Source organism: Diadema setosum, chromosome 4 (genome assembly GCF_964275005.1).
Source record: "Diadema setosum chromosome 4, eeDiaSeto1, whole genome shotgun sequence".
Classification (NCBI taxonomy): domain Eukaryota; kingdom Metazoa; phylum Echinodermata; class Echinoidea; order Diadematoida; family Diadematidae; genus Diadema; species Diadema setosum.
This window is the reverse complement of record NC_092688.1, coordinates 6,946,251-6,974,225: the sequence shown is the minus strand read 5'-3', so window position 1 is coordinate 6,974,225 and position 27,975 is coordinate 6,946,251. Positions and strand designations below refer to the sequence as shown.

At 37.7% G+C, this 27,975-nt stretch overlaps 1 protein-coding gene across 1 annotated transcript in view; it reads right to left on the bottom strand.

Annotated features, from left to right (window-relative positions):
- Positions 1-1,297: 1,297 nt before the first annotated feature.
- Positions 1,298-27,975, bottom strand: part of LOC140226810 (serine/threonine-protein kinase unc-51-like) — a 71,349-nt gene continuing 44,671 nt past the window's right edge. The window contains 12 exon segments of the mRNA XM_072307234.1: positions 1,298-3,185; positions 3,934-4,024; positions 5,013-5,206; positions 5,859-5,977; positions 7,013-7,179; positions 7,958-8,139; positions 8,979-9,180; positions 9,883-10,022; positions 11,392-11,589; positions 12,449-12,521; positions 15,893-16,006; positions 17,655-17,772. Coding sequence (XP_072163335.1) covers positions 3,103-3,185; positions 3,934-4,024; positions 5,013-5,206; positions 5,859-5,977; positions 7,013-7,179; positions 7,958-8,139; positions 8,979-9,180; positions 9,883-10,022; positions 11,392-11,589; positions 12,449-12,521; positions 15,893-16,006; positions 17,655-17,772 — 1,681 coding nt within the window. The 3' untranslated portion in view covers positions 1,298-3,102.

Genomic DNA, 27,975 nt, shown 5'->3' with positions numbered 1-27,975 from the left:
ATTATCTTAAACACATCACAAGAAAATAAAACAGATACATACCTTCCAATGTGTAGGGCCATGTAATACTGATAGTACTCAACTACTATACCTTGTTATGAACGTGTGCATTCTAAAACACAAAAACTCTAAAAATGCAGCCATCTGGCAAATACACCGGAGATCAAACATTTGCAGGTAAGCAAGTTTCAGCAAAGATCATAAATCTGTGAAAAGTCTTTTTACCAATCGGGCAGTAAAAGAAATCTATCAAAATCAAAACCAATACGGATCGACATAAGAATCAGTGTCTATGAATCTCAGGGCATTATGGACCAAACACATGATTACTTGGCCCATTTCTCTGGGATAAATAAAATGAACAGTAAAACACAAACTCTGACTTGTTCCAAAAGATATGCCTAAAAATGTGACACTGATTTCAAATTCACAACTTTTTGATGGTTACAGTTCAGTTTCATTAATAAGCACAAAATTTCACCTCATGCATTTCCCTTCTACTTTTCAAGTGAAGTATAAAATATTTCTCACATTATACAGAGAGAAAAAAAAAATGAAACAGAAATATTAACACAATGTGTGTGTGGTTTCAGGACAGTATGACACTTCTATCAACAGAAAATAAAATAAATTAAAAAAATGATATGTCCTTATATACTTGTAGATCATTGTTGTGGCAAGTATTCAAAACCTGCTATCTACAGCATCTCATTACCCTTTACAAGCTGCGCCATAACTTGTTAACCTCCCGTGTATGAACTCTCATTTTTTATCTTTGACATGGGCAATCAAAAACTTTGCGTACCTGCTGAACGCGGACTTTGAGATCTCTCTATAAACATAATTTGTGTCTTATCACACAACAGATTTCCATGTAACAAGCACGTCCTGACATTGAAGCTGGCATCTTAACTTTGTGCAAACATTCTTAATCACACTAGACACACAACAGAACATAATTATGTCTCTTTGGCAAAACTAGAGCAAAAGCAAAAAGGCAGTTAAAACTTTATGGATAGGTCAAAACAACGCTAGGAAGAAGACAAAGAGCAACAGCAAAACAAAACAAAACACTGAAAAATCACAGGAAAAGAGAAGAGTCAAATAATTTACTAGCAATATTTATCTTTATAATCATTGACATACAGGAAGAAATGTGCAATCAGTCAGTTGGGAGACTCAGTATGAATATGTTCCCTTACTGTCAAGTAATATTACAATGCTAAGTCAGACATCCTTGCACATACACTTGGTGAAATAAATCTCACTCAGACATAAAGTATTTTACCCTATAAACTTGTCCACGCTAATTATAACACACAAACAAGAGACACCAGACGTACGTCATGTGTCGTGGTGAATCAAATTCATTCAGCGAAACACCCAGAAAACTGGTGGAAGGAGTATACACACATAGGTTTTGATATTGCACAAGTGAAAGATTTAGCAGGCCCCATGATAGTTTTCCCACAGCACATACTGGATGGGGTGGACAGCAAAAGTGACTGCACGGACAGGAACAAGAATGAATGTTTGTGTGTGCACTGTATTGCATGCCATTTAAGTGGGTGTGCATTTTTTGTTCTTGCTCTTGATTCTGTGATGATCCTGCTTTTGAAAATCCTTTGGGTAGCAGTAAGCACAATCTGTTGGATTAATGACCTTCTGCCTCTAAGATGCAGACTGCCATCATCATGAGACCTGTATGGGGGAGCTACACAATCTCGTCAAAAACATCAACTCTTGCTGAGGTGGACTTGACATAAAATTTGAGAGGAAACCCAGGTCTCTTTCCCTACTGCCTCACCCAACTCATCCAACATCAGCAGACAGAGGTGATGGAGGCATTGGTCTGACGTTTCCTTCAAAGACGCCTTGGAATGCTGCCGTGTACACCCTTTTCTTAATCTCCTTCATGTAATGTCTGCTTGGATAACAGACACAAGCCTGCTTAGGGAAGGTATCACCTTGGGAGGCACAGGCCTACCTTTCATCATCTATCTTATGATGACATGGATGACTCTGCAATTCCAGATCATTATCTCTTCACAGATGATGACCAAAGATTTCAGTGCCTACGACTCACTATACCCTTTCTGATTTCCGATTCTGACTGACCATAAAACGTGAGCTGTGGCAAACTTGTATGTTTACCTTCAGCTCACGAAAAAAATGATCGGCTTAGCAACTGCACCGATGCAGCTGGTACGGAGAGAGAGAGACCCTTTTAGAAGCAGTGGAGTATAAAGCATAGCAAAAATGTGAAGAGAAAGGATTGAAAGTAGCAACAAGCCATGACATCCTTTATGTAAAGGTAGACGGTCACATCTACCTGAAATGCCATGACTGAAACCTCAACTTTGGAGGCCAGGGGAATTAAGTACTGCTTGATGTACATTACAGCACAGTAGCATGCCATACCCACTATGTGTACATTGCATACTGAGAATACAGCATAAGTAAGGTCATCATCCACCGTGTGGTACTATACCGGTAGACAATAGTTAAACATGTGCATAAACTGCACACACGAGGGCAGGAGACTGGCATAATGATGTTCACTGGATTTTCGTCCCTGAGCCCCTGGAGAGCAGGTCCATGCACAACCCTTCATCAATTTTTTCACCTGCCTACAAAAATACTGAGATGCGGGCAAATGGAACATCAACAGGACCATTCTCCTCCATGGTTGTCTGAGATGAGGATGGAGATCCGGGTGGTAGCCTTTCTGGTTGTCATCTCCTCTTCCATCCAATGATTCTGGCACCGTCTTGCGAGTGGTGTGTGCTCCCCCATCCATACTTCAGTGCTCTTCGATGCCACTCCACCAGATCTTCAAGCACACATCATCTCCCGTTCGCCTGACAAACCCACTTCACATTCAGACCTCTCCGGCCCGATCTGCTCTGCACCTCTCCTTGAATAATGGCATCAGAGGGTGAATTAACTATCCTTAGTCATCATATCCCCTGAATCCCGCCCAGATCCTGGTATGAACAGGCCATGGGGGCAGAGGATTGCACTCACTGTACTGAGTGGAGCACTCATGTCCACAGTTCACGGCACACCTTGACAAGAGGTGGCGCTGTTCCTCGAGACGTCCTATTGCACTCGTCCACTCACGGGACCTGCTCCTACTTGCTGTCGCTCCAGGAAGAGCAGTCTTTGGTCAAGGGCATTCTTATCTGAGATACGGAGACAGAAATATGAAACATCAACAAATTTTGTTAAACCCGTTGAAGACTAGCTCTGAATATACTGGGGAAGGTGTCTATGGGACATGTGTGCTGTAGCAAAATAAGCTTGTCCTCAATGGGTTAAAAGCCTGACCCAATAAGAGGCAAACATATAAAAAGCAGGTTTTCTTGCTGATGCTACCAATGCTTTGAGTGCTGCTATGTGATGAAACAGTGCAACATAGAACATAAATATCTAGTAATAATAACACTGACAATGTTGATAAAAATGATAAAAACAACACCCTTGACACAACCTTTGTGTCAAGGGTATTGAGACGGGAATAATAGCCCAGCCAAAACCAGTTTTACTTGATTTTTATCTTTGCATTCATTCCTTCCTTCCTTCCTTCCTTCATTCATTTATTCATTCATTCATTCATTCTCTATCTATCTATCTACATGTGCCTATCTATCTACATGTGCCTATCTATCTAGAAAGTTATTTATCTATTTACTTATCTTATTGTTGTATTTTCCTTTACCTTCAACAACAACACAAGCCCATTTAAGTCAAATCAAGAAGACAAATTACTGCAATGTGCAACGCCTTCTTCAAAACTTTCTTTTCTTCGGAATCTCTTTTAGCAACATTTCAACCTCCTTTGAAAGCGACGTAATGATCAGCTAGTTGATTGCGGTCACTCACCAGGAAGAATGAGAACAGCAGACACCATGAGAAGGTATGGGTACTCACATTTCAGGAGTAGGTTCCTGTCATGTTCGCTCCCAGCCTGTAGGCACAGACCATGTAGCAGCATCTGAGCTGTACGGTAGCGGCTCACGCACTGTCAACAAATGGACAAACATATCTTTCGTTTAATACTGCCTACCACTCAATGCCTCGAGGGCTACCAAAAAAGTGAACCAGTACCTCTAAGTTCCTTTCGCTTTTCCATCTTTTACATGCTCTTTACTTTTTTCAATGGCTTGATATTTCATGCCTGAAAAATGTGGCGTAATAGAAATTACTCCAGCTGCTTGTTATACTAGAAAACATTTGAACTCTGAATACAGAACCTTTTTCTTTTTTTTATTCAGCAACGGTTGAAAAAGCATATTGAAAGCAACAGATATTCATAATTTTTCCATCATCGCCAGTACATGGTTTGATGCATCTGTAGTAGCTGTGTTTAAAACCATTCTAAATGTAATTTGACTAATTTATCAGCAACAACAATCTATTCAACCTAGGTATTATATTAACTTTGAATTGAGTACTTACCACACTTTACAAAAATTCTAAGAGAAATGCACACAAATAAAGACACAGACATCTACTTTACTTCAGTCTTGATTTATACTTTCTGCTGTCAAGCTATATCCTAACTGATCTAATTTGTTTCTTTTCTACTCTTTTTCAAGCAAAACACTTAGGCATCCAAGTGACAGACGCTTCTCCTTGCTTCCCCTAGCTGTTGCCAATAATGGAATCAACCAGGTGTCTAACTTCTGTTATCTTCTTCAGGTTCAGGATATTCAGGTTTAACTTTTTGTGAAATAATTAGACACCACTTATATATGAAATATTGAAAAGCATACAATTCTAAGAGGAATTAAATTGAAAGTTTCTGACACATATCTCAGCAATTTCAAGACTGATTTTCATCAAATAAACTTCCTCATAGAATTGTATGCTCTTTAATATTTCATATGAATGGTTTTTAATTATCTCACAGAAAGTTAAAACCTGAATCCCAAAACCATATCATTCCTTTAACAGATCACTGACTTGTCCCAGCATAGAGATGATGGTTCAGCCTGGGTTCCCCATACCTCTTGCGAGTTGCCAAACATCTCATCCATGCCGGCCGACTGGCACTGCTCGATGGCGTAGCTGTACATGAGCTTGTCGGCGGTGATGAGGGCGGAGTCGAGGTCGATGTCGAGGGAGGAGACGGGCGTGCCTTCGCACAGCTGGCTACATCGTGAGAGACAGCGGTGGTAGATGGCCTTCAGATCTTGGAGAACTGCAGAAAGGGTGAGATAATCAGGGGTCAGAGGTCATGACTTTTTCCATTCGGGAGGAAAAGATTGCCATGAAAGGTGATAGTCACTTCTTGTCAATTAAAAGTGCTCTTATTACACAATGGATAGTGCCAACATTCAGTTATCAACTCGGACAGATGAACAAGGTTAGGAGAAATGAATGACATGATAAAAAACAGAGGTCTCAACTTTTTTGAAAAAAAAAAAATCTAGAAACGTTTCAGAGGAAAATGAAGCGTAACACCATGTCTGTAAATTGAAATTCACTGCATTTTCTTCACACAAGAGGCATCTGGCATCCATAGCATAAATTAACAAGGGCTTTAGAATTAGAAATATTTCCTCTAAATTCATAATGGCTAGGCAGTCTGTGATAGACAATAAAAGGGACCCATGGTGATCTGTATCGTGGCCTTTTATGGAATCAAACAATGACGCTGCCATTTTTTGTAAATGTCACATTTATATAGAGTATGCCTGCATCAGTGTGTTATGTAACAATGGCAGTCCATCAGATATCAGAGAATTGCAAGGCGGCACTATTGAACCGAAATGTAAAAAATGTTTCACTGATTGGTAAACACATGTGACAAGACCTCTAGGAATCTCCAGCGAGGCACGGAGCAGACTCACCTGATCTGACGGCATTGGAAGGTTTTAACCTTCCGGCGCTGATCTCCTCTTTCGCCATGGTGAGGGCGCCGTTTAACAGCTCCAGGGACCTGGTGTAGAGTACCAACTGCTCTGCTAATCTGCAATGATATCGTGAGGATTACAAGGGGGAAGTGGTGATTAAGCTGAAATGTGACTGACATCAAAGAACGAATCCTCTTCTTCATCTTGAAAGGCTCCTATTACAATGCCTCTTAAAGGTCCTATTTACCTTTGGGAGCAGTGATTTAAAAAAAAAAAATTCAAGAAATTACATATGAAGCATTTGTGTAGGTCAGTTGCATCACAAAACATACTACCATATAAAAATTTTGCAATAAAGCCCAAAATTAAAGGAGATATCAGTATTTTTCTCAATAAACCATAACTGTAGACAGTTTAGTCTGGAAACATTTTTATCATAATCATTGTTCCCATTTTTTGTATTTAATAATATTTAAAATCGATTATATGGATTCAAAAGTTTACAGTGGTTGTTTCTACCCCTAACTCACATTTTAACCTGTTGAGGACGAGTCCCGAGTATACTCGGGCAAGCGTCTATGGGAAATTCGTGTTGTAGCCAAATCAAACCGTTGTAGCCAAATCAAACCGTCCTCAACGGCACTAATACTGGGTTTTTGTTTCATCTGCAAATGGTAAGTTATGCCTTTAAATTATTGATTTCTCGTCAAAACATGAGTTCAAGACTGAAAGAATCCCATTTTCTTTGCTCAATTTTCCACTAGAAAAATATCAAGTTGGAGAAGAGATGCATCATGTTTCTCAACTGCACTGAAACCAACAAGCTTAACCTGTTGAAGACAGGGCTAATTCGGCTACAACACACATTTCCCACAGGAACTTACCCGAGTATACTCGGGACTCATCCTCAACAGGTTTAGAGTAATCTCTCAATGTGTACCCAAGCCTGCCATGTCAAAAGAGCATTTGCTTTCCTCATTCTGCGCTAAGATTTCCAAGACATCATAACAGACCACTTAACCACACAGAATATTTTCAATTCTTTGTTATTTATATCACCTACATATGGAACACAGAGTAATACAAATATCTACTGAAAAATATTCATTTCTCTCAACCCGACTCAAGAACCCCAGTGAGATCAGCTCTACCTGTAGTTCTCGCTGACGAAGCACACTTGAGAGTTGCTGAGGACCGAAGGTCCCCTGTTATAGACTGACTCGGCTAGGGGGATGCTCCGTGACTCCGCAACCTCCACCGTCGCCTTGACGATGCCTAGGATGACGTTCAGTCTGTCAACTGTCTGAGTATGCTCCGGCTGGACAGATTAAACATGTGAGTGTGTGAGGGAGCAAGAGAGAGAGAGGTGTGAAAGAGAGATGCATAAGTGCATTTACAATAGCCTTGGTGTCAATTCGCAAAAACAACATCTTGAAAAAATGTTTGTGATCTCCTTGTTCATTTGCCACAAGCCACTTTGATGATATGATTCTTTTCCAACCCACACTGTCAGTGGGTATAGAAATATTTCACTGATTATGGAATGATATCTACTAGGAGAAAAAAAAAATGTGTCACAAGCAAAGAGTGTTGAGCAGGATCAACTATTGATATGCCACAACTATTATTACTGGTATCACACTGACAATGGCAATGACCATGGCATCCCTTACTAATGTTATTACTGTGATAACAACAGTGGCTGCTGCTACATTACTTCCACTACTGCTACTACTACAACTACTACCACTACAGATGCTATACTTCTACTGCCACTACTGATAGTACTAGTACCGGTACCATATTATCACAGTAGGTGATCATTACTACTGCTAAAACCACTAACAACATTACTACTACTATTGATAATGCAGCTGCTTTAATCCTACTGATATTATTACTTTTACTACTTCTATTACTATCTTTGCTATCACTACTTCCACTGCTGCTACTACTACTACTACTTCCACATCTCTTATTTCAGTGACTTCTATTAATATCACTATCTAAACTAATTCCACTATCACAGGCCGGATATCTCTCCAACTAAATCTGGAAGTCACATTAAAATCAACATATACGATGTTGCTACTCACTGCCAGCAGCGTCTCCTCAGGTAGCTCTGGGGCGATGAAGGAGATTGGACCCTCCATGTTTGGGGGCGAGGTTGCAAAGGTCAGCGACCCTTGACTCGACGGCGAACCCTCCGTCAGGATGGAGCTACGACGAGACTGGCTGCCGATGTAGAAACCGGTCTGGTAAACAGGAGGGCTGGCAGCTGAGAGTGACATTGAAATTGCAAAAATAGAAACAACTGGTTAATTTTTTTGCATCAAAGAAAAACATAGAAGAATTCAGTCATGAGGTTAATACATCGCCTCTCTGATGATTACTGTAAAACCAGAAATTTTCTTGAAAATGAAACATCCACAAATTTTGCAAGGAGCAAAGATTCGCTAAAGTGTTTGTCTACACGATACACCCTAACACTGAATGCCAGTGGCGATTCGTGAAAGTTTCATGCCGCGAAAAAGGCCGTCCGCTCCAACTCAGTGGCAAAAGTTTCATGCTGCGAATGTCTCTGGTTTTATAGCACCTCAGCTATTCATTTGTCCAGATCAGTTGGTGAACAACCAAATGCAAAGCAAGTACCCAGAAGTCGTACTTCCCTCGACTGTGTCCACAAGATTAACCCCAAAACTAGTTCTGAATGGAGGGGTACAGCATGAGTGTAATGACTATATTTTGCATGGGTAAAAAGTTTGAGTATCCATAGTGGACTAGTCCCCTTCAAATACCACCTAATCACTTAATCTCTTCATCTCAACCACAGAACACCAATCCCCTCACACACCATTTGATCTCTTTAACTCAATCATAGTACATAGAACACATGATATGTATATTACAGTGTTTCAGTTGGAAAGACACACACACACAAAAATAGATTCTGGGGTAATCAAAAAGATTGGAAGCAATTACATCCAACAGTTAAGACCATGATGTCTCTTTTGTCTTTGTATATACACGATCCATAATTGATATATCAAAGGTATTGGACACAGTTTGCAAATGCTGGTCATGATGGCAAGGGTCAAGGGTTAAAGGTCCACACACCTTGGATGCCTTCAATGCTGCCCCCTGGGTTCATGGCCAGGCTGTCGAAGGCAGCCTTGAGGGAGAAGGGCTCTGAGAGCCGGCCATAGCTGGCGCTCCTCGGTATGAGGGCGTCCTTGCTGTGCAGCTCCGTGAAGTCCTCGTCCAGACAGCAGGAGTAGGTCCGCGCCCGCCGAGACCTGGCAAAGGGCATGTTCAGGGGCTGTGGATAGTCACAAGAAAACACAGAAAATAAGAAAAACAACAGAAAAGGACGAGTAGAAAATGAGACATAGTTTAAAAACTGGCTGACTAATGATGTGTGATTTCTTTATTTATTTTTGTTCACTCTAAATAGATTACCGTACTGATTTTGTAAAATGTGAATAGTTTGACTTCACAAGGAAGACACACAGACATTCCTGGAAGTTAGCTTAAATTTTGCTTGGCCCACAATTGTGTGTAAATATGTCACACGAGGGCGACACACTGACATGGGAGCTCTGTATTCTGCTGACAGAGTACTACCTTACACAGTTTACAGTGGCACATCTGCATGCAATCATTGCATCCTCTTTTTTCTTTCCATCACATCTGAAATCTATTTTAGTATCCTCTTTCCTCTTTCCACACAACTTTCCAAACAAGTCAAGCAAATCATCTTGCTCTCTTGGAATAATCCTTCCTACACGTCCTTGAAGCATGGACATTGTCAATCATGACCTTTCGTATACATTAAAAATGGCACCCTAGACCATGTTGACATTATGCAAACATTGATCATGGTACCAAAAGATTAAATCCAATTTGGATTTAATCACTCTAAATCAAAAAGGAATGCCCAACATTTCCTCTTCCAAGCTTCCAGGTGGAAGTTTCCCTTTTATTTTTCCTCCAAAATAGCACATCCCAAGAAGACACGAACCTCGGATGGGCTGATCCCACTGGGGTCTGTGATGAAAGTGAGTTCCTGCCGAGAGCTCTTCTTGGTAGGCGACCCGGCTATGGGGGGCAGGAGGGAGGGGCTGGTGAAGAGGAGTGGGGAGCCCCTGGCCGGGGAAGACACTAGGATGGGGAAAACAGTCAGTGGAGGGAGTTAATACATCATAACATCCAAACACATTATGCATATGATGTGCAGATGTTCATATTTCTGAACTACTAAAGGTTCATCTGTAGTGACTAATTTACTGGAGTTTAGCCTCTCTCCAACACTCTATAAAGAATTGTATACAATTACAGGTTAGTAAGTGCAATTACCGGGTACTGTAAAAGTGGAAATTTTCGCCCAATTTGTGAAACATAAAACTAGCAAAACGTAAAAGCATGCATAGTTTTGCTTGAAATCATTCTATATCTTTGCTCAATAGGTAAGCACATTGAAGGGTATAATTCAGTAGTTACTTGTACTTTTCTTCCTGTTCACTGGTCCTGTTGTGTGCCTGAATTTGTCAACGGAACGCGGACCAGCTAATTTTTACCGTAGTGTGTGCTGATAACGCCCTTAACCACGGTAGCAGATGTGAGCTGTTTAAATAGTCATGACCTTTTGCAAAATTAGAAACACACAAACTTTATCTAATACCTGGCTGAGTGAAAAAATTCTGCTTTTACAGTTATCTCTTACCAGCCATGAAAGTATTACACCAGTCATCTGCATAGTACTCACTTCCTTCCATTCACTATCTACTCTTAATTATTTGATGGTTTGCCTCTTCTTCTTCTTTCAATGAAGTATGGGCCACTTTGTGGTGTATCAGTGGACTGGTGTCTAATCAACATTTTGCTGAAATGAGACTATGGGATATGAGACGGGAGCTGTTTGGCATTCATGTCAGAGCTGACAACATACTCAACTATACTGTTAGATAATAATGACTGTCGGTGAGAGAGGGTCTCAACATTTGAACAAGGCTGTCTAGCATTCTTTAGAGTGAGGCTTGAAGCTAGAGACATCTACTTATGAACAGAATCGATGTGGCATAAAGAGCGAAATCGGAGGAGAATGAGTTGGCTGGGTTTTCTAGATTGAATGCAAACTCGCCATCGTCAGGAGGTGTTGTGAGACCAGCTGAGGGTTAATTCAACTATGCAGACAGCACAGGACTCCTTCTAAGTACTTCACATTGCCTCGTGTATAGGAGATGGTATTGGGAGAGATAAATCTTATATGACTCGAGTAATGAATCAAGTGTGGGTTGAAAATTGTTTAAAAAAGGTGCTAATCACATGAAGAAATCCCAATGCTTAGCCACTGACGAGAACTGGACACTTCTCCATGAGGGACTTAGCTATAAGTACAAAACTAGTATACAATGATGGCTGCTCCCTCAGTAGTGGCTGGATGTAACCAATCAGCTTGGGGTATTTCACTCATTACTATGGTAACTGTTAATTACTGCCACCTCATTGGCCCCTGAAAATTCAAACTCACATCTCCTCCTGGCTGGCGATGGAATGTTTGTTGGTGAGACGCTAGAGCCTTGGGACAGCGGGGAAGGGCCTCGGTGTATCCCCACCCCCTGGGGGGATACGGAGGGGTCTGCAGTCACTTTGGTCACCATGGGCGGAGAGGGAGAGGGGGACGTGGGTGAGGTCTGGTACTTGTAGAACTTGTGGACCACGCCCGGATCTGAGAGGAGAGAATGAAGATGAGGAATCGGTGGAATGATGAAAGAATACTGAGAGATAGCCACAGAACACCATCAAGATTTTGAGACTGCATTCATTGCACATTGGGCAAAAATTCTGAATTTGAGCCTGAAATGCTCTCTTGCTTGTGTCTTGACTACAGTACAATGGCATTCAGAGCATGTGATTGGGTGCATGTGAGCCAAGCACTGCTAAGGAGTGCTATATTATACCACACAGAACTCACAGATTGCTCCACATTCTATTGGCATACAACACAGTACAGGCTTTATACTTCGCAGTATTTACATTCTCATGAATTTTGCTAGTTGACTGATATTTGCAAAAATATTGCCTCTCATGACGCAAATATAGTGTATATCATATCTCGAGGTGGGACATCACTAATCACCACTCATTTGTTATTCTGTCACTTTGGTTCTCAATTAAGAACTCAAATATTTGCAATATCTGTTCATGGCATACACAAAGTAAATTTGTATTGCAGTCATGATGCAATATTCATACATCACACTTACAAGAGGTACTTGAACATTTGGATTTAATGGAGTCACAAATTTACAATCTCACATTACAAAATGATTTAAAGACTTGAGTGATTAATTCAAAACCCTTCTTGTGCAGAACAATTCTTCGCAAAGATCCATGGTGATTAGAGTGAAAGCTTTTACTGTGCAACAGATGTAGTTCTATTTCTGCTGAATACAAACAAGTATTGCTGTGCAAAAATATCATTTTTTGCAGCAAGACCACCCTATGAGCTGATACCACATGCTGGCGCTTACTTGACATCATTAAATCACTCTGTGTCTGAGTGAATTGGTTCATGGTATACTCACTGTACTGACCACCTGGTGGAGACAGACCCACGGCCTGCACTGGACTTGGAGGCTTGGGGTCAAGGGACACACCCTGAAAGCAGACAACACAGAGACAAGATTTAGAACACAACTCAAGTCTTCACCAAGGACAGGGAAAATACAGTCTGCAGTTCATATCGAACAAGACTGGAAACATGGCTGTATAAGTTCTCATATGGTTCTTTTGTTTTTGTTGCTTTGATCTATTAATTTTCTTCTCTTTTTTTTTTTTTTTTGGGGGGGGGGGGAGCCTAATTTCCATAGACAAGGACACTCATGAACATGACTCGACTACAGAGATGATAAGAAAATCCAATAAATCATTCTAGCACAAAGCAGTAAGATTTTACTCTGATCAACCTTTGACAAGCAGAAGTCATTGTGGCTAAAAAGATTTTGGCAGCTTCGTATCAATATGGGGAGGTGAGTATGAATGCCAGACCACAGACATAGAAGCAGAGAAACTTCAATGCAGGCTGGCTAACTGACTGTATTCATTACATGTATAGCAGGTTTGGGATTCAGGTTTGCTTTTTTTTATTCTTCTCTGTTCATTAGTTCTTTGCCATCATTCATTGAAGACTTGTACCCTTACTGTTATAGATTTTATCTGTCAACTATTCATTGTATCTTGAAGATGATTTCTTAGTGTCAAACAAACTGTCAATCACCATACAGAACTCTCTCTCGAACTCTTCTCTATCTATACATATCTACCTTTCTTACTGTCTGTCTACCCCCCCCCCCCCCCCCCCCCCCCCCCATCTTGGGACTACACAGGTTCTGGGGATAAATATCAAGATACACTACATTGAAGGATATGTATTTGTCAGGGTTAGAACAGCAAAACAAATATGCACTGAAACTCTGTTGCAAATTATACTGCCACCACCAGAAAGATGTAAAGGAATGTCCAGGAAAGAGAAAAGTGAGAAACCATTCACAGAAGAGGAAAGCCAAAGAAAGAAACCATATCAAAGATGAGATACAATGCCCTGATGTTCCTGTACTGCTTGACTTGATATTGCATTCATATTTGTTTGTATTTTAAGGGTGTAAATGCTTGCAAAGTCCCAAACATGGGCATGTTGTGTTTTGTATGATGACCACTAGATTACTGACTTTCAAGAAGAAAACTGTGCATACTACCCCAATACTTCGGTCCCTACACTGGCTTCCTGTAGAAAAATGTATTAACTTCAAGATTCTTCTTCTTGTTTACCGTACATTGCACAAATTTGCCCCTGCCTACTTTCAAAATACTCTTCATCTTCACCAACCACCACGTAAAAGTCCGTTCATCAAACTCGCTAAAATTACAGGTACCTCAAATCAAGCATAATTGGGGGGATCGGGCTTTTTCATATATGGGCCCAAAATTATGGAATGGCCTACCAAAATCTCTTAGAGAAGCATCTTCCATTGATGGTTTCAAAAAGAATCTCAAGACATATATTTTCAATTTAAATTAACAATATTGTATACCTGTATGTATACTATGTGTACGTATATAGGCCTATTGTTTGTTGGTTTATTGTCTTATTAGTTTCTGTGATACTGTTGTAACGTGACACAATATGTACAACGTACTCTGTTCTATAGCGCCTTGAGTATCTTTTTTAGGTAGAAATGTGCGCTTTATAAGAGTCTCACTACTATTATTATTATTATTATTATTATTATTATTATTATTATTATTATAAACATCTGTGTGTGAATAAACTGCTTTAAGTTTTGTTCGTTCGTTTGTTTTGAAACGGGGACTTTTCACAATAACACAAAAATCCTACTGCTTTTTACTCCTGACATGCGAACAATTTTTCTCTCCTACTTTCTGTGCGAATACAGCATTCATGACTGTAACGATGACATGGTGTGAAGGATGAATCTTGAACATAAAACTCTATAGATTTCATTGTTTTGACTTTGATGAGGATTCAGATTCCTTGCTACATTCTCCGACACTGAACTATAGTCTAATTTAAATCTTTAATCCCTGAAACAAAGGTTGAATTAGGCAACAAAAGAGCTTTGCACATTCCCATCATGTCCATTTCTTTTTTGCCTTCATATTAGAAGCACTGAAGCTTTTTTTTTATTTCCATCTGTCTTTTTTCTTCTCTGGTCGTCTCCTTTCCAATGAGAAACTGAAAATACAATTACGCCCGCAGACTTCATACACTGTATAACCTTATTAACAGCACCAGACACAGCCATGATTCACAGGGTGCACTGCATACGGAAATGGATATTTTGATCTGCGCCTTGTGTGGAGTGGGATGCACAGAAAACACACAGCAAGAAGACAAAGAGAAGTAAAAGGAGGATAACTGCCTACATATTTAAGGCACACCAATCACTTGATGAGGAGATAGTCAACAACAACAACAACAAATTAAAGAGGTGCCATTCACAAGATAGTCACCAGATATCAAAGTGCTACAAGAGGGAAGATTGGTCAAATATACACAGGAAGGTGATGTACATTGTAGGCTTGCCGACAAAATGTGTTGTCATGGTTACAAGTTCATAACTGGCTTTGTAAGGCTTTCCACAGAAGTTTGATAGTGGGAAGATATCCATGCCTATTTCAGCATGATTTTGGAGAAATAGATCGCATGAAAGCAGATTCCACCAATAAAATATCTAACAACTTTTAGCCTACAACATGTCATGCATGTGGTTTAAGGGTGCTTACTGCACATTTTGAAACAAAGATGGACTCAAGACATTACCCTATCAATTAACTGTATTATTTTTTTTTTCCATGTCGTATCAAGAGAACAGTGATAAAGTCTTTTCTTAAGATGAGGTAAAAATCTCAAAGAACAACATTTATCACAGATGGATAAAGGCAATAGTAAGGAGCCAGATCTAGTTTACAGGGAAACAATTTGTTAAATTCCTACTACCAAGTCACAGCAGCCTTAACTTCAACCCCTGATGCTATGAGCAGATAAAGTTTTTGCAGTATGTTCATCATAAAAGACAGGTGAAATAATGGATGCTGAGAAAAATAAAAATATATCTGCCTCTAGTAGAGAGAGAGAAAAAAAAAACACACACACAAAAACAAATGGAATGCTCTTCACACCAAACTTGAAGCAGAAAATTCATATCAAGGTTATAAAAGGCAATAAATAAATAGTTGTTGTACTTAGGAGCAATTCAGAACAGACCAAAACAGAAAAACTGGCACTGTGTATTAAAGCAAGAATAGAGTGAGATCTGACGTCAAAGCATTTGGGTAATATGAAGAGACTGGGCGAGAACACGATACACCTTGTACTATGCACTTCAGAGTGAAACAGCGATTACATTGTGCAGTGCAATGGAATCATCTGGTATATATTCAAGGCATGAGCACACCATATAAGGAGCTGGGTGGAGAGGGGTGAGACACTGCAGTGGTGTATAGTATACCTGGGCCAGAATTCTCCGTCTAGCCACCGAGGGTGAGTGGGAGGGGCTAAGGAGATGCCTGCCCTGAATCGGGCTGTGGAGGGGGCTGTTGCCGCCGCTACGGGACTGCCTGACCTGTGTATGGATCGCGGACCCAACGAGGGCGCAGTTCCCGTGGCAAAACGGGCATGGACCGAATGCAAGAAGCACGGATGCATGAATAAATGAATGAATAAAGAAGAGCAGGGATAGCCCAGTGAGGATTATGAATAACAGAGGAAGAGCACCTCCAGACAGAGGACGATCAACTTTTTCCCATGAAAGGATTAATCTAATCTTGTACGGTAGATGAGGAAGAAAAGAGTGAATTCTAGTTGCCTGATGAAGATTTCAAGAATAGCAGCTATTTTTACTCTAAAAAGTAGACAAAAAATTTGCATGTCGGCATGGCAGATGTGTAATTCTTCGAAGCTGCTGTCAGCCACTGGTTACATAGATTCATATTTGCAATTAAGGGCCATTCCAAACTTAACCATCAAGAGTGAGTATTTGGCTATCATCTAACCATAACCTCAATGGAGAGTTTGCTGCTTATGGTTTTGTCATATACTTCTCTGATGATCACAAATATTTATATGTATATGTTTCACCAAGTGGGAGCACTAAGAGACAGACATACATGTGTACAATATGAAACCTCTGATGAAGCATTCTCTGAATTTGGAAAGTGAAACCATGGAATGATTTGTCCGAGATAGAGAATTTGAGCTGTGTGGATGATATATGAAACCAGTTTTAGACTACACCATGTCTAGAGTGAACCAAACAGGAAAGGGAGATTTCTTCTTGTTGCTGTTGCTGTTGTTGTTTTTTAATTTACAAGGCTTGTGAAGCCCTGTGAGAGAGACAAATTATGTCATTTTGAGAAAGATAACAAAATCCTCCAATGATTCCTAGTCACAAACTCTTTGGCTATATGTCTACCCTAAAGGAAAAAAAATGCTTTGGGTTTAACCATCAAAATCACGAAACAAACAAAAAGTATGTTCCCCTTTTTTTACAGTGAATTTATACCAAGGAATTGTCTCCTTGGACTGACGGAAGTACTGTTCACATTGCCAATAATTCAGCTTTTGCAAATCATAAATAAAGGATATATTCATGTGCAAGAAAAAACAAATATCAAAAGCTAGCTGGAACTAGAATGCAAAGTAGATTTTTGGGTACAATATGCATGGGAAGCCATGGCAGATCAGCACTAGAACTGATAGTGTCATGCTAGTGACTTAGAGCACTCTATGAGATATATACGTAGCTATATCTTTCATTGCTGATAATACATAATAAGCTTGGTCCATTATATAATAGCTGTATTGTATATAGCATCAAGGCTTTATTGAATATACAATGTAGCATCAAGGCCTTACTAACTAAAAATATAAGGGGGGGGGGCATAAGAATGTTCTGCATTTGCTGTACAGCCAGCTTAAAATGTATTTCATTCAATGAAAAAAAAATCTAAAAACACTACCACTAATTTCCATTAATGTTTTGACAACTAATTAATGTTTTGACAATTAATGGATAGACAACTTCCAGGTGGCATCCAGCAAGGGTAGAAGGAGGCACGACTCCTGCACTGCATGTCAAATTTACGGTTATGTAGGTTTCTGAACTAAAAGTATGCTAGAGGAGGGTAAAGTATTAGCATGTCTACTGGTACATGTATCTATTGGATAGCTGCTACAGTCAAGAGGGTATTTAATGCTCTGCTGGTTCTTACCACTGCATGCGTCCGACTGGGACTGACCACTGATGCGGGTGAGTGTTTGGGGCTTGTCCGTTGTCTGCTGCCCTCTACGGGACTTGATGGACTGGAGGAGATGGGCAAGCTGCTTGGCCTGAGGGAAATGAAAACAAGAACAGAAACAAAGTACTATAACTGGGCATTTCCACGGTAACTCACGTTACATTTTGAACTCAAAATTAGGTCGTTGAGATCAATATCCTTAAAACCTAATTAGTGATATGAGTTACTATATGTGAATGAGTATCATGCACCTCCATCCTACCTCACAGCAACATTACATCCACAGACTCTTATGAGAACTATGAGAAAAAACACTACAAATGTTGGTAACTCACGTTACATAATTTAGACATGCAAAAATTTGGCATGTCTTATATTCAAAAGTTTCCCCGAGTATGGTAAAAATTCAAATTGTCTTACATTCTCCAAGTATCGTCATGTGAAGCGGTAACTCACGTTACGGTAACTCACGTTACAGTTTGTCCACATGATCACAAAACGATTTTTTGTCTTAATAATCCAAAGAAAACTTACCAAGACAACTTTTTTTCACAAACAAACTCCATGAATAAAGAATCTAAATTGATTTGAACATTGATCTGACAGTAATTAATCCCATTTTATCCATGAGATTACCAAAAGGCAGGAAACTTTACATTTAGAATACCAACTTGAAGATAAATTTCATTTTTAATTGAGTCGTGTTCCAAGCTTTCATTTGTACTGAGACAAAAATTGTATTCAACAAAATGATATGAAACAGAGTCTATTTCATTAAATTACACTCTTTTCCAGTTAACAAATGCATCAGAAATTGAAGATTTGATTGAGAATTTCATTTGATTGGTTTTTTTTTTATTTTACTAAATGGATTTCAGGCTATCTAGATAAAACAAGTCATCCATAAACTATTCCATTTAATACACTGAGTCACGAGACTAGAGACCTGTACATGTAGTCTGTGGAGAGTTTAAAGGTTCAGAAATGAATATTTCAATAAATCTTTTAACTTTTAAACAATGCAATTTATATTCCAATTATTTGATAATTGTTTGAATAACTCAATAATCAATTGTTTGTATGTTTGATTTGTTTACAAATTCTTATACTAAACTGGTACAGAAATTAGAATTGAATTACAGAAACTGCAGATAAATTTTAGTTATCTGCTACCAGTATTGATCAGTTTAATAAAACATGTTCATAAATGTTTAAGCCTTAAAAAACAATGGTTTTGGTCTATGAAATGTCAAGTACCCATTATTTAAATTGTACATACATGTAAAAAGTATACCAGTATCTTCTAGAGTAATCAAGCAGACTGAAGCAGTAAATCCCAATGAAAAACATGAATCAATAGTAAATATTTTGTGATCAGGAGGCTCACTATTAATATCACAAAATGTTGATAGTTTGCTTTAAGGTACATTTTTTGAAATTTTAAAGAAAATGTCTGATGATGAGGTTCACATTCAACAAGTTTTTGGTAATAGATCAGTATGTAAAGTAAATTACAGTAAACATGGAAAAGTTTCATTGTAGGATTTTGCAACAATATAGCTAAAACCTCAGAGTAGAATAGTATAAAACACATTTAAAAGCGTGTCAAATTCACAATGTTCAGTTCTCAAAAATCTCAGAAAAAACAGCAGGAAGCGAGCTCCAATCTTCAAATTCTGTTCATACATGTAAATGTTTCAGCCTCATAAACAATGGCTTTGGTCTATATAGGTAGGTATAAACTATGAAATGTCAAATAGTAATCACTTGAATTACAAAAACTTTTCAAGAATAATCATGCAGTGATTATCCCAATCAGGAGGCTATTAATAGTTATCACAAAATTTTGATAATTTGCTGGAACAAGGTCCATGCAGCTTTAGAAGAATTGCAGGCTTTCAAGTGGCCCTACTTTTCCTACTTTTTCCTACTTTTTTACTGCTGTCCCTACTTTTCCTACTTTTTTGCTCAAAATCCTACTTTTTCCTACTTTTTCCTATTTTTTTGGTGAAAAATCCCGCCAAAAAAAAAAAAAAAAATAAAATAAAATGTGCAAGGCTACCCGGTACTTGAATAGTTTATATTCAGAAATGATGAGTAGACTCTAGTTGCAGATTCTTACTGGTGGGGAGAGCCTCTTCAGCATGAAAGAGGGATAACACAAACCAATCAACCACAAGACTGCTGCCAGCCTCAGTTTTTGCTCCTGTGCAGATGTGATTGATCCCACTTATATTGCAGCCTAGGACTTGGAGCAGCGCTCAACAAGCTCTCATCATCGCTCAAAATTACCAGGTAAGCTTGCCATATACTTAAAAGTAGAATTTGACATGTGACTTCCAAAGAATACAACTGAGGGAAAAATGCTGCCTACAGCCAGTTTTAATGGATGTAGAGTTCAAGCATATCATGTCTAATGCATGTGCTGGAATGCAAATCCTCAGAAACCAGAAATTTCCTTTGCTAAAATATGGTTTACTACGTAAATCGTAAAGGTCATGTCAAAACAAGAAATGACACCTTCAGATCCCCTTTGCCTGAAATCCTTCAATAATATATGTTTTGATAATAATTAACAGTGATTGCAATATGAAAAACTTAATATAAAAGTAAGTGTTTCACCACAGAAACTAGATCTGGTTGATGTGAGGATGAGTTATTCCCAAGAAAGCATGGATTGGTAGGGACCCATTTGTATGAAACTTGCATATTACTGAGGCTAAATCAAAAGCACTGCTCCCAAAGGTAAACTGGACCTTTAACATGAGACATATGACTTGTGATATCTATTTGAATCATGGGCAGATGGTAGATATGACTACTAAAAACCTTAATTCATCTGAAGGTAAACAGCTGAGGAAAGTTAGTTGCTGAAAAATCAGATGAACAAAAAAGAAATGTTTAATTAACAGATCCCACAAATTGTTAACAAGGAGTGAGAACAACAGTAATTACTTAGCCATCGTGAAAGATAAAGACTAATAGAGCAGAAACCTCTTTATGGACAATCTTAAAAGTTGATGGCGTGTATACATCTTGCAAGTATTGTTTAAGAGGTTGAATTGCATCATAGGTAAGACATATACATTACCTCGAAGAACTTAAAAGAAAGTAGGAAATGGAGGAACTTCACAGAAAACGAACACAAAAATGATAATTCAGTAACGTTTAAAGATTGATTGAAGTTTAAACCATGAGACTTTGAAGTTCACTTCCTGATGACACTTACAAACTATCAGGAATATGTAGAGAGAAAAACCATCTAGAGCATTTAGGAAAGATAATGAATGCATATTCCACAAATAAGAGCAAGTGTGTGGATGTTTTAAGTTGAACCGCCAAGAACAGTTTGTTAAGTTTGGAGGAAACAACTTGCAGAAAAAGTAGAAGCCATGATGTCTTTTTATTCCACAGATCTTGCAAATTTTAGTTAACGCTGAACATCTTTTTATTACCCAGCTAGTTTGAACAAGATGTGAGAAAATGGTAGAACAGAAATCTCGTAATGAAAGTAGTCAAAGTGTGATGAGTCATTTGAAGTGACATATCCAAAATATTGAACCGTCTGAAAGAGTCTTGGTAAAATGTGAGACAGGGAAACTTTTTAAAGAAGAAAAAAGTGAATGGATGGATGTGTATGCCAATTGTGTCAACATACAAAACTGTAAGTTGAAGGTGAAAACCAACAGAACAGTGGAGAGTATCAAAATTGAAAGTGCACAAATACACTGTATTTAAGGGGGGGGGGGGGGGGAATGGGAACTGCATGGTAAATATACAGATTTTCTAGAGTGTATTTGCTCTCAAACAACCAGAGAAATCAGAGAAGCTAGCAAGGACTAAAATGATAATGACAGTCACTGTTTATTTATTCTCCAGATCTTGCAAAGAGTAGTTTATAAGATTAACATGCTGAAATACTGAGCCAGCAAAATATCTGGAGAATGAAAAGCAGAATCTCAACCATGCAAATTCTCAAAATATATGAAGAAGTTTGATTTCAAGAATATTGAATGAACTTAAAAGTGCCTGGAATAATTGCAAAATGGAGAATCTTCTTGAAAAGGTCAAATAGCTGTATGTGTATTCAACAAAAAGGGACATGATGAGCTGAAAAAACAGTTGAATGTAAAGAACTATTAACTATCTCCAGTAAATGTGGCAAATATTGCAAACAGTAGTAAGTCATTGGAAAGTACAGAATGATTATTTTCTACACCTCTTTCTAAATTAACAAATGTAAGTTGATTCAAGAATTGATGGAATCTAGCATCAACAGAACACCAAAGAAATGAAAACATATTTATTTGTTATCTACAGAAAATTATCAAAAAATAGAGTCATTTTTGCTCCCTATAAAGTCGGTAAGACTACAGATAGTGAGAAACAAAAAGCAGTATGTACATGTATGCTCCTCACATCTTGTAAAGTGGAGTCATTTGGTTATATTGCAGTGTTATGTTACTCTACATGCAAGAATACTACATTTCCCTGATGCTGAAATGTAAAGTATTTACTTTTTTTCTCTCTCTCTCTTTGGATATTTTGTGTTCTATTGGTTTAAGTGTTTTAAATTGAGCTTGCCTTGTGTTTCCATCTATATCATATGATTATGAAGATAATCTATATCACTTGAAATTCAGTTGTGGACACTGTGCCATAAACTCACAGTATCTGAGTGTGTAGATTTGTAGTGGGCCAGGATTTGCAAAATAAAGATGTCAATGCATAGGTAGATCTTTCACTTCGTAAGGCCTCACTGTCATGAGACAACCCATTCTTCATGCATGTCTTGCTAGAAATGTAATATGATAACACATGCTCTCAGAGACTAATACTGAGTGCTACATATAAGTAGTTTAAATTATCCTGTTATTTTGAAATGTTTGAACACATGTTAAGTGCTTACATGTATTTGAAATTGAAAGTCTCTTGGAAAGATATAATTTCACTTCATAAGGCCTCACTGTCATGAGACAACCCATTCTTCATGCATGTCTTGCTAGAAATGTAATATGATAACACATGCTCTCAGCATGGAGCTACTGTTAGTAGCTCCATGCTCTCAGAGACTAATACTGAGTGCTACATATAAGTAGTTTACATTATCCTGTTATTTTGAAATGTTTGAACACATGTTAAGTGCTTACATGTATTTGAAATTGAAAGTCTCTTGGAAAGTAAGTATATTTCTTATCTCATGGTCATTCAGCTGGAACTTGAAACATACTAAGTTGTTGTGAGCATCACTTAATAGCTTTGTCAAACATCCTTATATCCTTATATCCATTATATCCACACTTTTAAAGGAAACATATCTCCACAACTTCAAATGAATGTAGATAAAAGTGTCATCTTTTTTAAAATTGCTTTTGTCAAATATCCTTATTTCCAATCTTTTTCACATTTTGGAATGAAACACATATCTTCACAACTTCAAAACATTCAAATGAATGTAGATAAAAGATGCCATCTTTTAATTATGGAAGTGTATAACATACCTTTAGCATAAATGTATAACTTACACATCATGGAATGTTTATGTCATATTTTGTGGGATGATATGTGACCGTCCATCACAAAACCAACAAAAAGTCGCATGCACTGATTTTGTATTAGGACTGAAAATAGATGATATGGGCCAATCCAGCCAGTCTTGAGTTTTTCATATTTTCTGAAAGGGCAAGTCTTCTTATATATTATAGGGCAAGTCCAAGATATCGCGCACCTTACGTATGGGACATTCAGAGATTTCAAACCTCTGAAAAGTAATGAAGGAGCACTTGGATTTTATTGTTTATCATCAGGAGGACTGGTACTCTTGAGAAGAATATTGTGTTTAAGTTTGGTGTCATTTGACCTTGGGTTGATTATTTTATTAAGAAAAATATGCCAACTTACGTATGGGACCAGAGAAAAACTGGATTTTTCAAAATAAAGTTTGAACTGAAAATTCTCTGAAAGTACCTTACTGATCAAGTTCTGTTTGGAAGTGAAGAAAGGTACAATACTGAAGTATCTTTCAGCAAAGTTTCACTGCAAAAGAATAAAGCATATTTTCATGAAGTTGGTTTAATTAACGAAAGTACACCTTACGTATGGGACATGGCTCAACTTACGTATGGGACATTTGTCTTTAGTGCACAAATGCATTCATGGGAATGACTTTAAATTTCCCCATAGTGTCATATTCAGTTCCACAAATCATGCTACAACATGTAACAAATGAAATAGACTTCTAAGTGGGTACTTTCCCGGTTCAGGTACCCAGCAAAAGCTAAAATAAAACAAATAAAAGTAATTACCAATTTACAATTAAATGTCTTAGTTTGGATTCCGTCATGCATTAACACTGTCCTCATGATGTCTACACATGCAGATAATAGTATACTGACACTCTATTTCTAGCCCATTTGTAATTACTCTAGTCAATATTTTTTCATCAAATGAAAAAAAAAATGAGCAAATTCTAGCTTGTGACCTTGATATGGCATACATGTACATGTACAATAACTAATTTGTAGTCTTGATAATTTCAACTTTAGAATCAAATGTCATGTACAATGTATTTGCAGATACACTTTGAAGTGGGTACTTTCAGTAGCTCTAGGCTTACCTTGCAAGTTGTCTAAGTTTTTATAAAGCTTTATAATTGTTTGAAATGCAGCACAAAACACAACAACAAGAGTACTTCATTTTGCTCTGTAATCATCATGTTTTGCCATGTGAATTTTAGCTGAACTGCAAAATCAATCAAATTTTAATGAAAGTTTTAGATTTTAAGGAGATAGAAGAATGTATGTACCAATGCTGTTTCTGTTTTTTTTTTTCAAATTGCTTGGCTTCGTGTCTATGAAACCAAAGACGACAAAATTTGTGCTACTTTGTACATACATACATGCTTGTGTAGTGATACAGGAAAGATTATCATTTGCACATTCAAATCTAGATTTGAAACACTTAAGTAACTCACTGATCTGCAAATTACAATTTTGAATAAATTCTAATAACCTCATTTGATCATACACTACCAGATTGCAGTGTATGTTGATAATTGTGTAGATGTGGGGTACAAAGTAAGTATGAGTTGATGAAGGTGTCTCAGAGCACATCTGTCTCTTCAAACACAAAATAGAAAAGAAAATTGAATTTCCTATTTGTTTGTGTAATTTGTGTTTTTAGCACTCCAACCACAGAACCAGTATTGATATTGTGGTTTATAGCGAATGTAAACTATAGTCTTCATTTTACAGGATTTTCAGAAATCATGTTCATGACCTTGATAAGTCATGACATATTCTGAGGGTGAACAGTTGAAATATTAACAATCATATCAAAATAAAAAGTACAAGTGTACTCTCATAGGGTTTTTCCTTTGCTATCAACTCAAGTAATGACAAAGTTACCTGCTCACACCTTAAGTGATTTTTCTTTTCAGTAAGACCTATAATGTTGTCATTGATGCGCGCCATAAGCACAATTGTTTTGATTTCGCTTTTGAGGCTGTACAACCTGTGGTACATGCTGAACAGTGTACTGCACCTAAAATGACACTCAGAGAATCCCATTCTTGGACAAAGTCATTTTGTAGAGAGGTAAAGTTGAAAATGATAACTGAATTAAGAAAATGTCCAATATCAAAATGTTAACGGGGAATGTTAATTCAAGACCAGCTGCACAGCCTGTAATGAAAATAAGAAATTACAAGTATAAATGAATATTCTTTATTTTCCTTTCTTAATCATAGAATGACTCAATAATGCTGTCCTTACACTCTCCCTGAGGTCATCTGAGTAGGAGAGGCAGATATATAGACATATTCTTCAGAGTAGGTGCAAAGATAACCATTAACCAAACAAATGTAAGGACATATAGCATCCATGTCAAAAGGCGGTTTTCCCATTCACTTTGCATGTAATGTCCCATACGTAAGGCATTTGTCCCATACGTAAGCAAACTTTAATTAGTTATAAGATGAAGGACTAATTAAATTTCCTCATTTAGTTTTGCTAATCTGGAGTTGAAATGAATAAATTAGAACTTCATAAAGTATGATTGGTCAATGTTACAAATCTTCAGAAAAAACTTAAAAAAACATACTCAAATCCTTACGTATGGGACACTATGTTCTGGGAAAGTGCATAATTTGCATAATTAATGTGCTGACCTTGTCTTACCAATTGCAGATTATACTAACTCATACAGGGGTCATGTCCATAAAGGAACTAGGTCAAGGACAAATTCAACTGATTTTAGATGAATATTTATAATTTGTCCCATACGTAAGGTTTGTTTTTGATTTATGCAAATCAAGGCCATATTTCTTGCATAAATTTGCATAATTCAATATTTTCTTTGCTGGAAACATATGATTTAACTCTTTGGCTACAAGATGATATCAATAACTTTTTGATAAAATCAAGATGAATTTTGAGCATCTGAGGGGACATTATCTTGGACTTGCCCTATAATAAAGTTTGGGATCATAAAACGAAAAGGAAATTGTGTTTTTTAGCAGTTTTTTTTTTCTGGAACATGCACTTTTTGGTAGAATAATGTGATTAGGTGTTTCTCATAGTCATCTTTTCATTTCTTAAAAACCCTGTCCATACTTTTAACTTTCAACTCCAATAACTTTAGAAAGGACGATGCTTCTGCTTTGAAAGTTGACATTGATCACCTACAGAATGTGTTAATAAAGCATGCACAGCTTAATCTGATAATCTCTTCATTGTTGTAGCTCCAGTGGTTAACATTCTGTTATTTGTTCCATTCATTGCACAGCTAGCACGGCTTGATAAAGATTGAGCGCTTGAATAAACGCTATACTTCAGGAGCCCCTTTTCTCAGTTCACATTTTCCGGAGTGTGTGCTTTCATTCCAATATTAGGATCGGTTAGGAGAGTCCATTTGAATCGAGATATACATCATTTTCATCTTTAAGTTTGTTCTTTCAGAATCTGCTCTTAATTAAAAATCCATGTTTGGCAACTTTTTGTTGGTGTTGCGATGCAGGATCACATATATGGTAGGTGTTCATGTCAATCACAAAATTATGTCTTTTCTATGTAAGTATTGTAATAAGTGATCAAGATTCATACTGACTGTACGGTTGAACATGCATTTGTGCTTGTTACCTGACATTGTTCTAACGAACGTCTGCCTTTGTTGTATTTTTCAGGCTCTCCCAGGAGCAATAGTGAGGCTGAGGCAGCAGGGTTGTGAGTACAAATTAAGATTTACATGTAACATCAAGAGTTCTGGTGAGTATTGATGAAAACTACTCCAAAAAGCCTGCACATGTCCTCATTTATTCCTACTTTTTTTCTTTAATGCCCTGCTTTTTTCCTCTCATGTCCTACTTTTTCCTACTTTTTGAAAGATTTTGTTCCTACTTTATTCCTACTTTTTTACGTTATCCTGCTTGAAAGCCTGGAATTGTCTTTTAACAACTTTCGTAACAGATCAGTATACATGCACTGTAATATTGAATAGTAAATATGGAACAGTTTCTTTCGGAAGTTAACATGTGATGAACAAGTGATGTGTAATTAATACATTGTACATGTAGACCAGTTGGTTTGGTGACAGAGAGAGAGACCAAGAGAATAACAATCTACTGGAAATAGACCACAAGAGTTCAGTAATCATGTACTCATTGGTTACTTACAATCACAACGTTCATATCATTTCTTGGTATTAAAGAAAAATCATGTCGGTAACTCACATTACATTGTGGTAACTCACGTTACATGGTAACTCACGTTACAATTTTAAGACCTCTGTTATGAGAATTTGAAGCAAAGACTATAAGTCCCATCATATTTCTTGGATGTGTGCTGCATAGTCATTTGATAATCCAAAATACCATGTCTCAGTTGGGCATAGTAAAATTGCTAGGTTAAAAAGTTCATGTTTCGGTAACTCACGTTACAGCAGCTTCTCGAGCTATGTAAGAGCACGCTGGTGTCCGAAGTAATATCTTATATCGAGGTCTCCACTTTATTTACTGCTAGATTAATATATTTTTGATTTGTAAAACCAAATAAAGTTTGATTTGAGCCTCAAATATAAAAAATAATTGCAAAGAGCAACAAAAATGCATTTTTAGGGATTTTTAGGTCAAAAAATGCTTTCTGGTTTCAAAAGGTATGAAAATGCACAAAAGAGAACTTTTCTTAAATGTAAAGTTGGTTTCACACACTTCAAACTATGGCTAACAAAGTAAGATCATCAGTTGTCCTGAAATATGTGGGTAAAATTTTGGTGGTCATGTCGCACAACTCACGGAAAT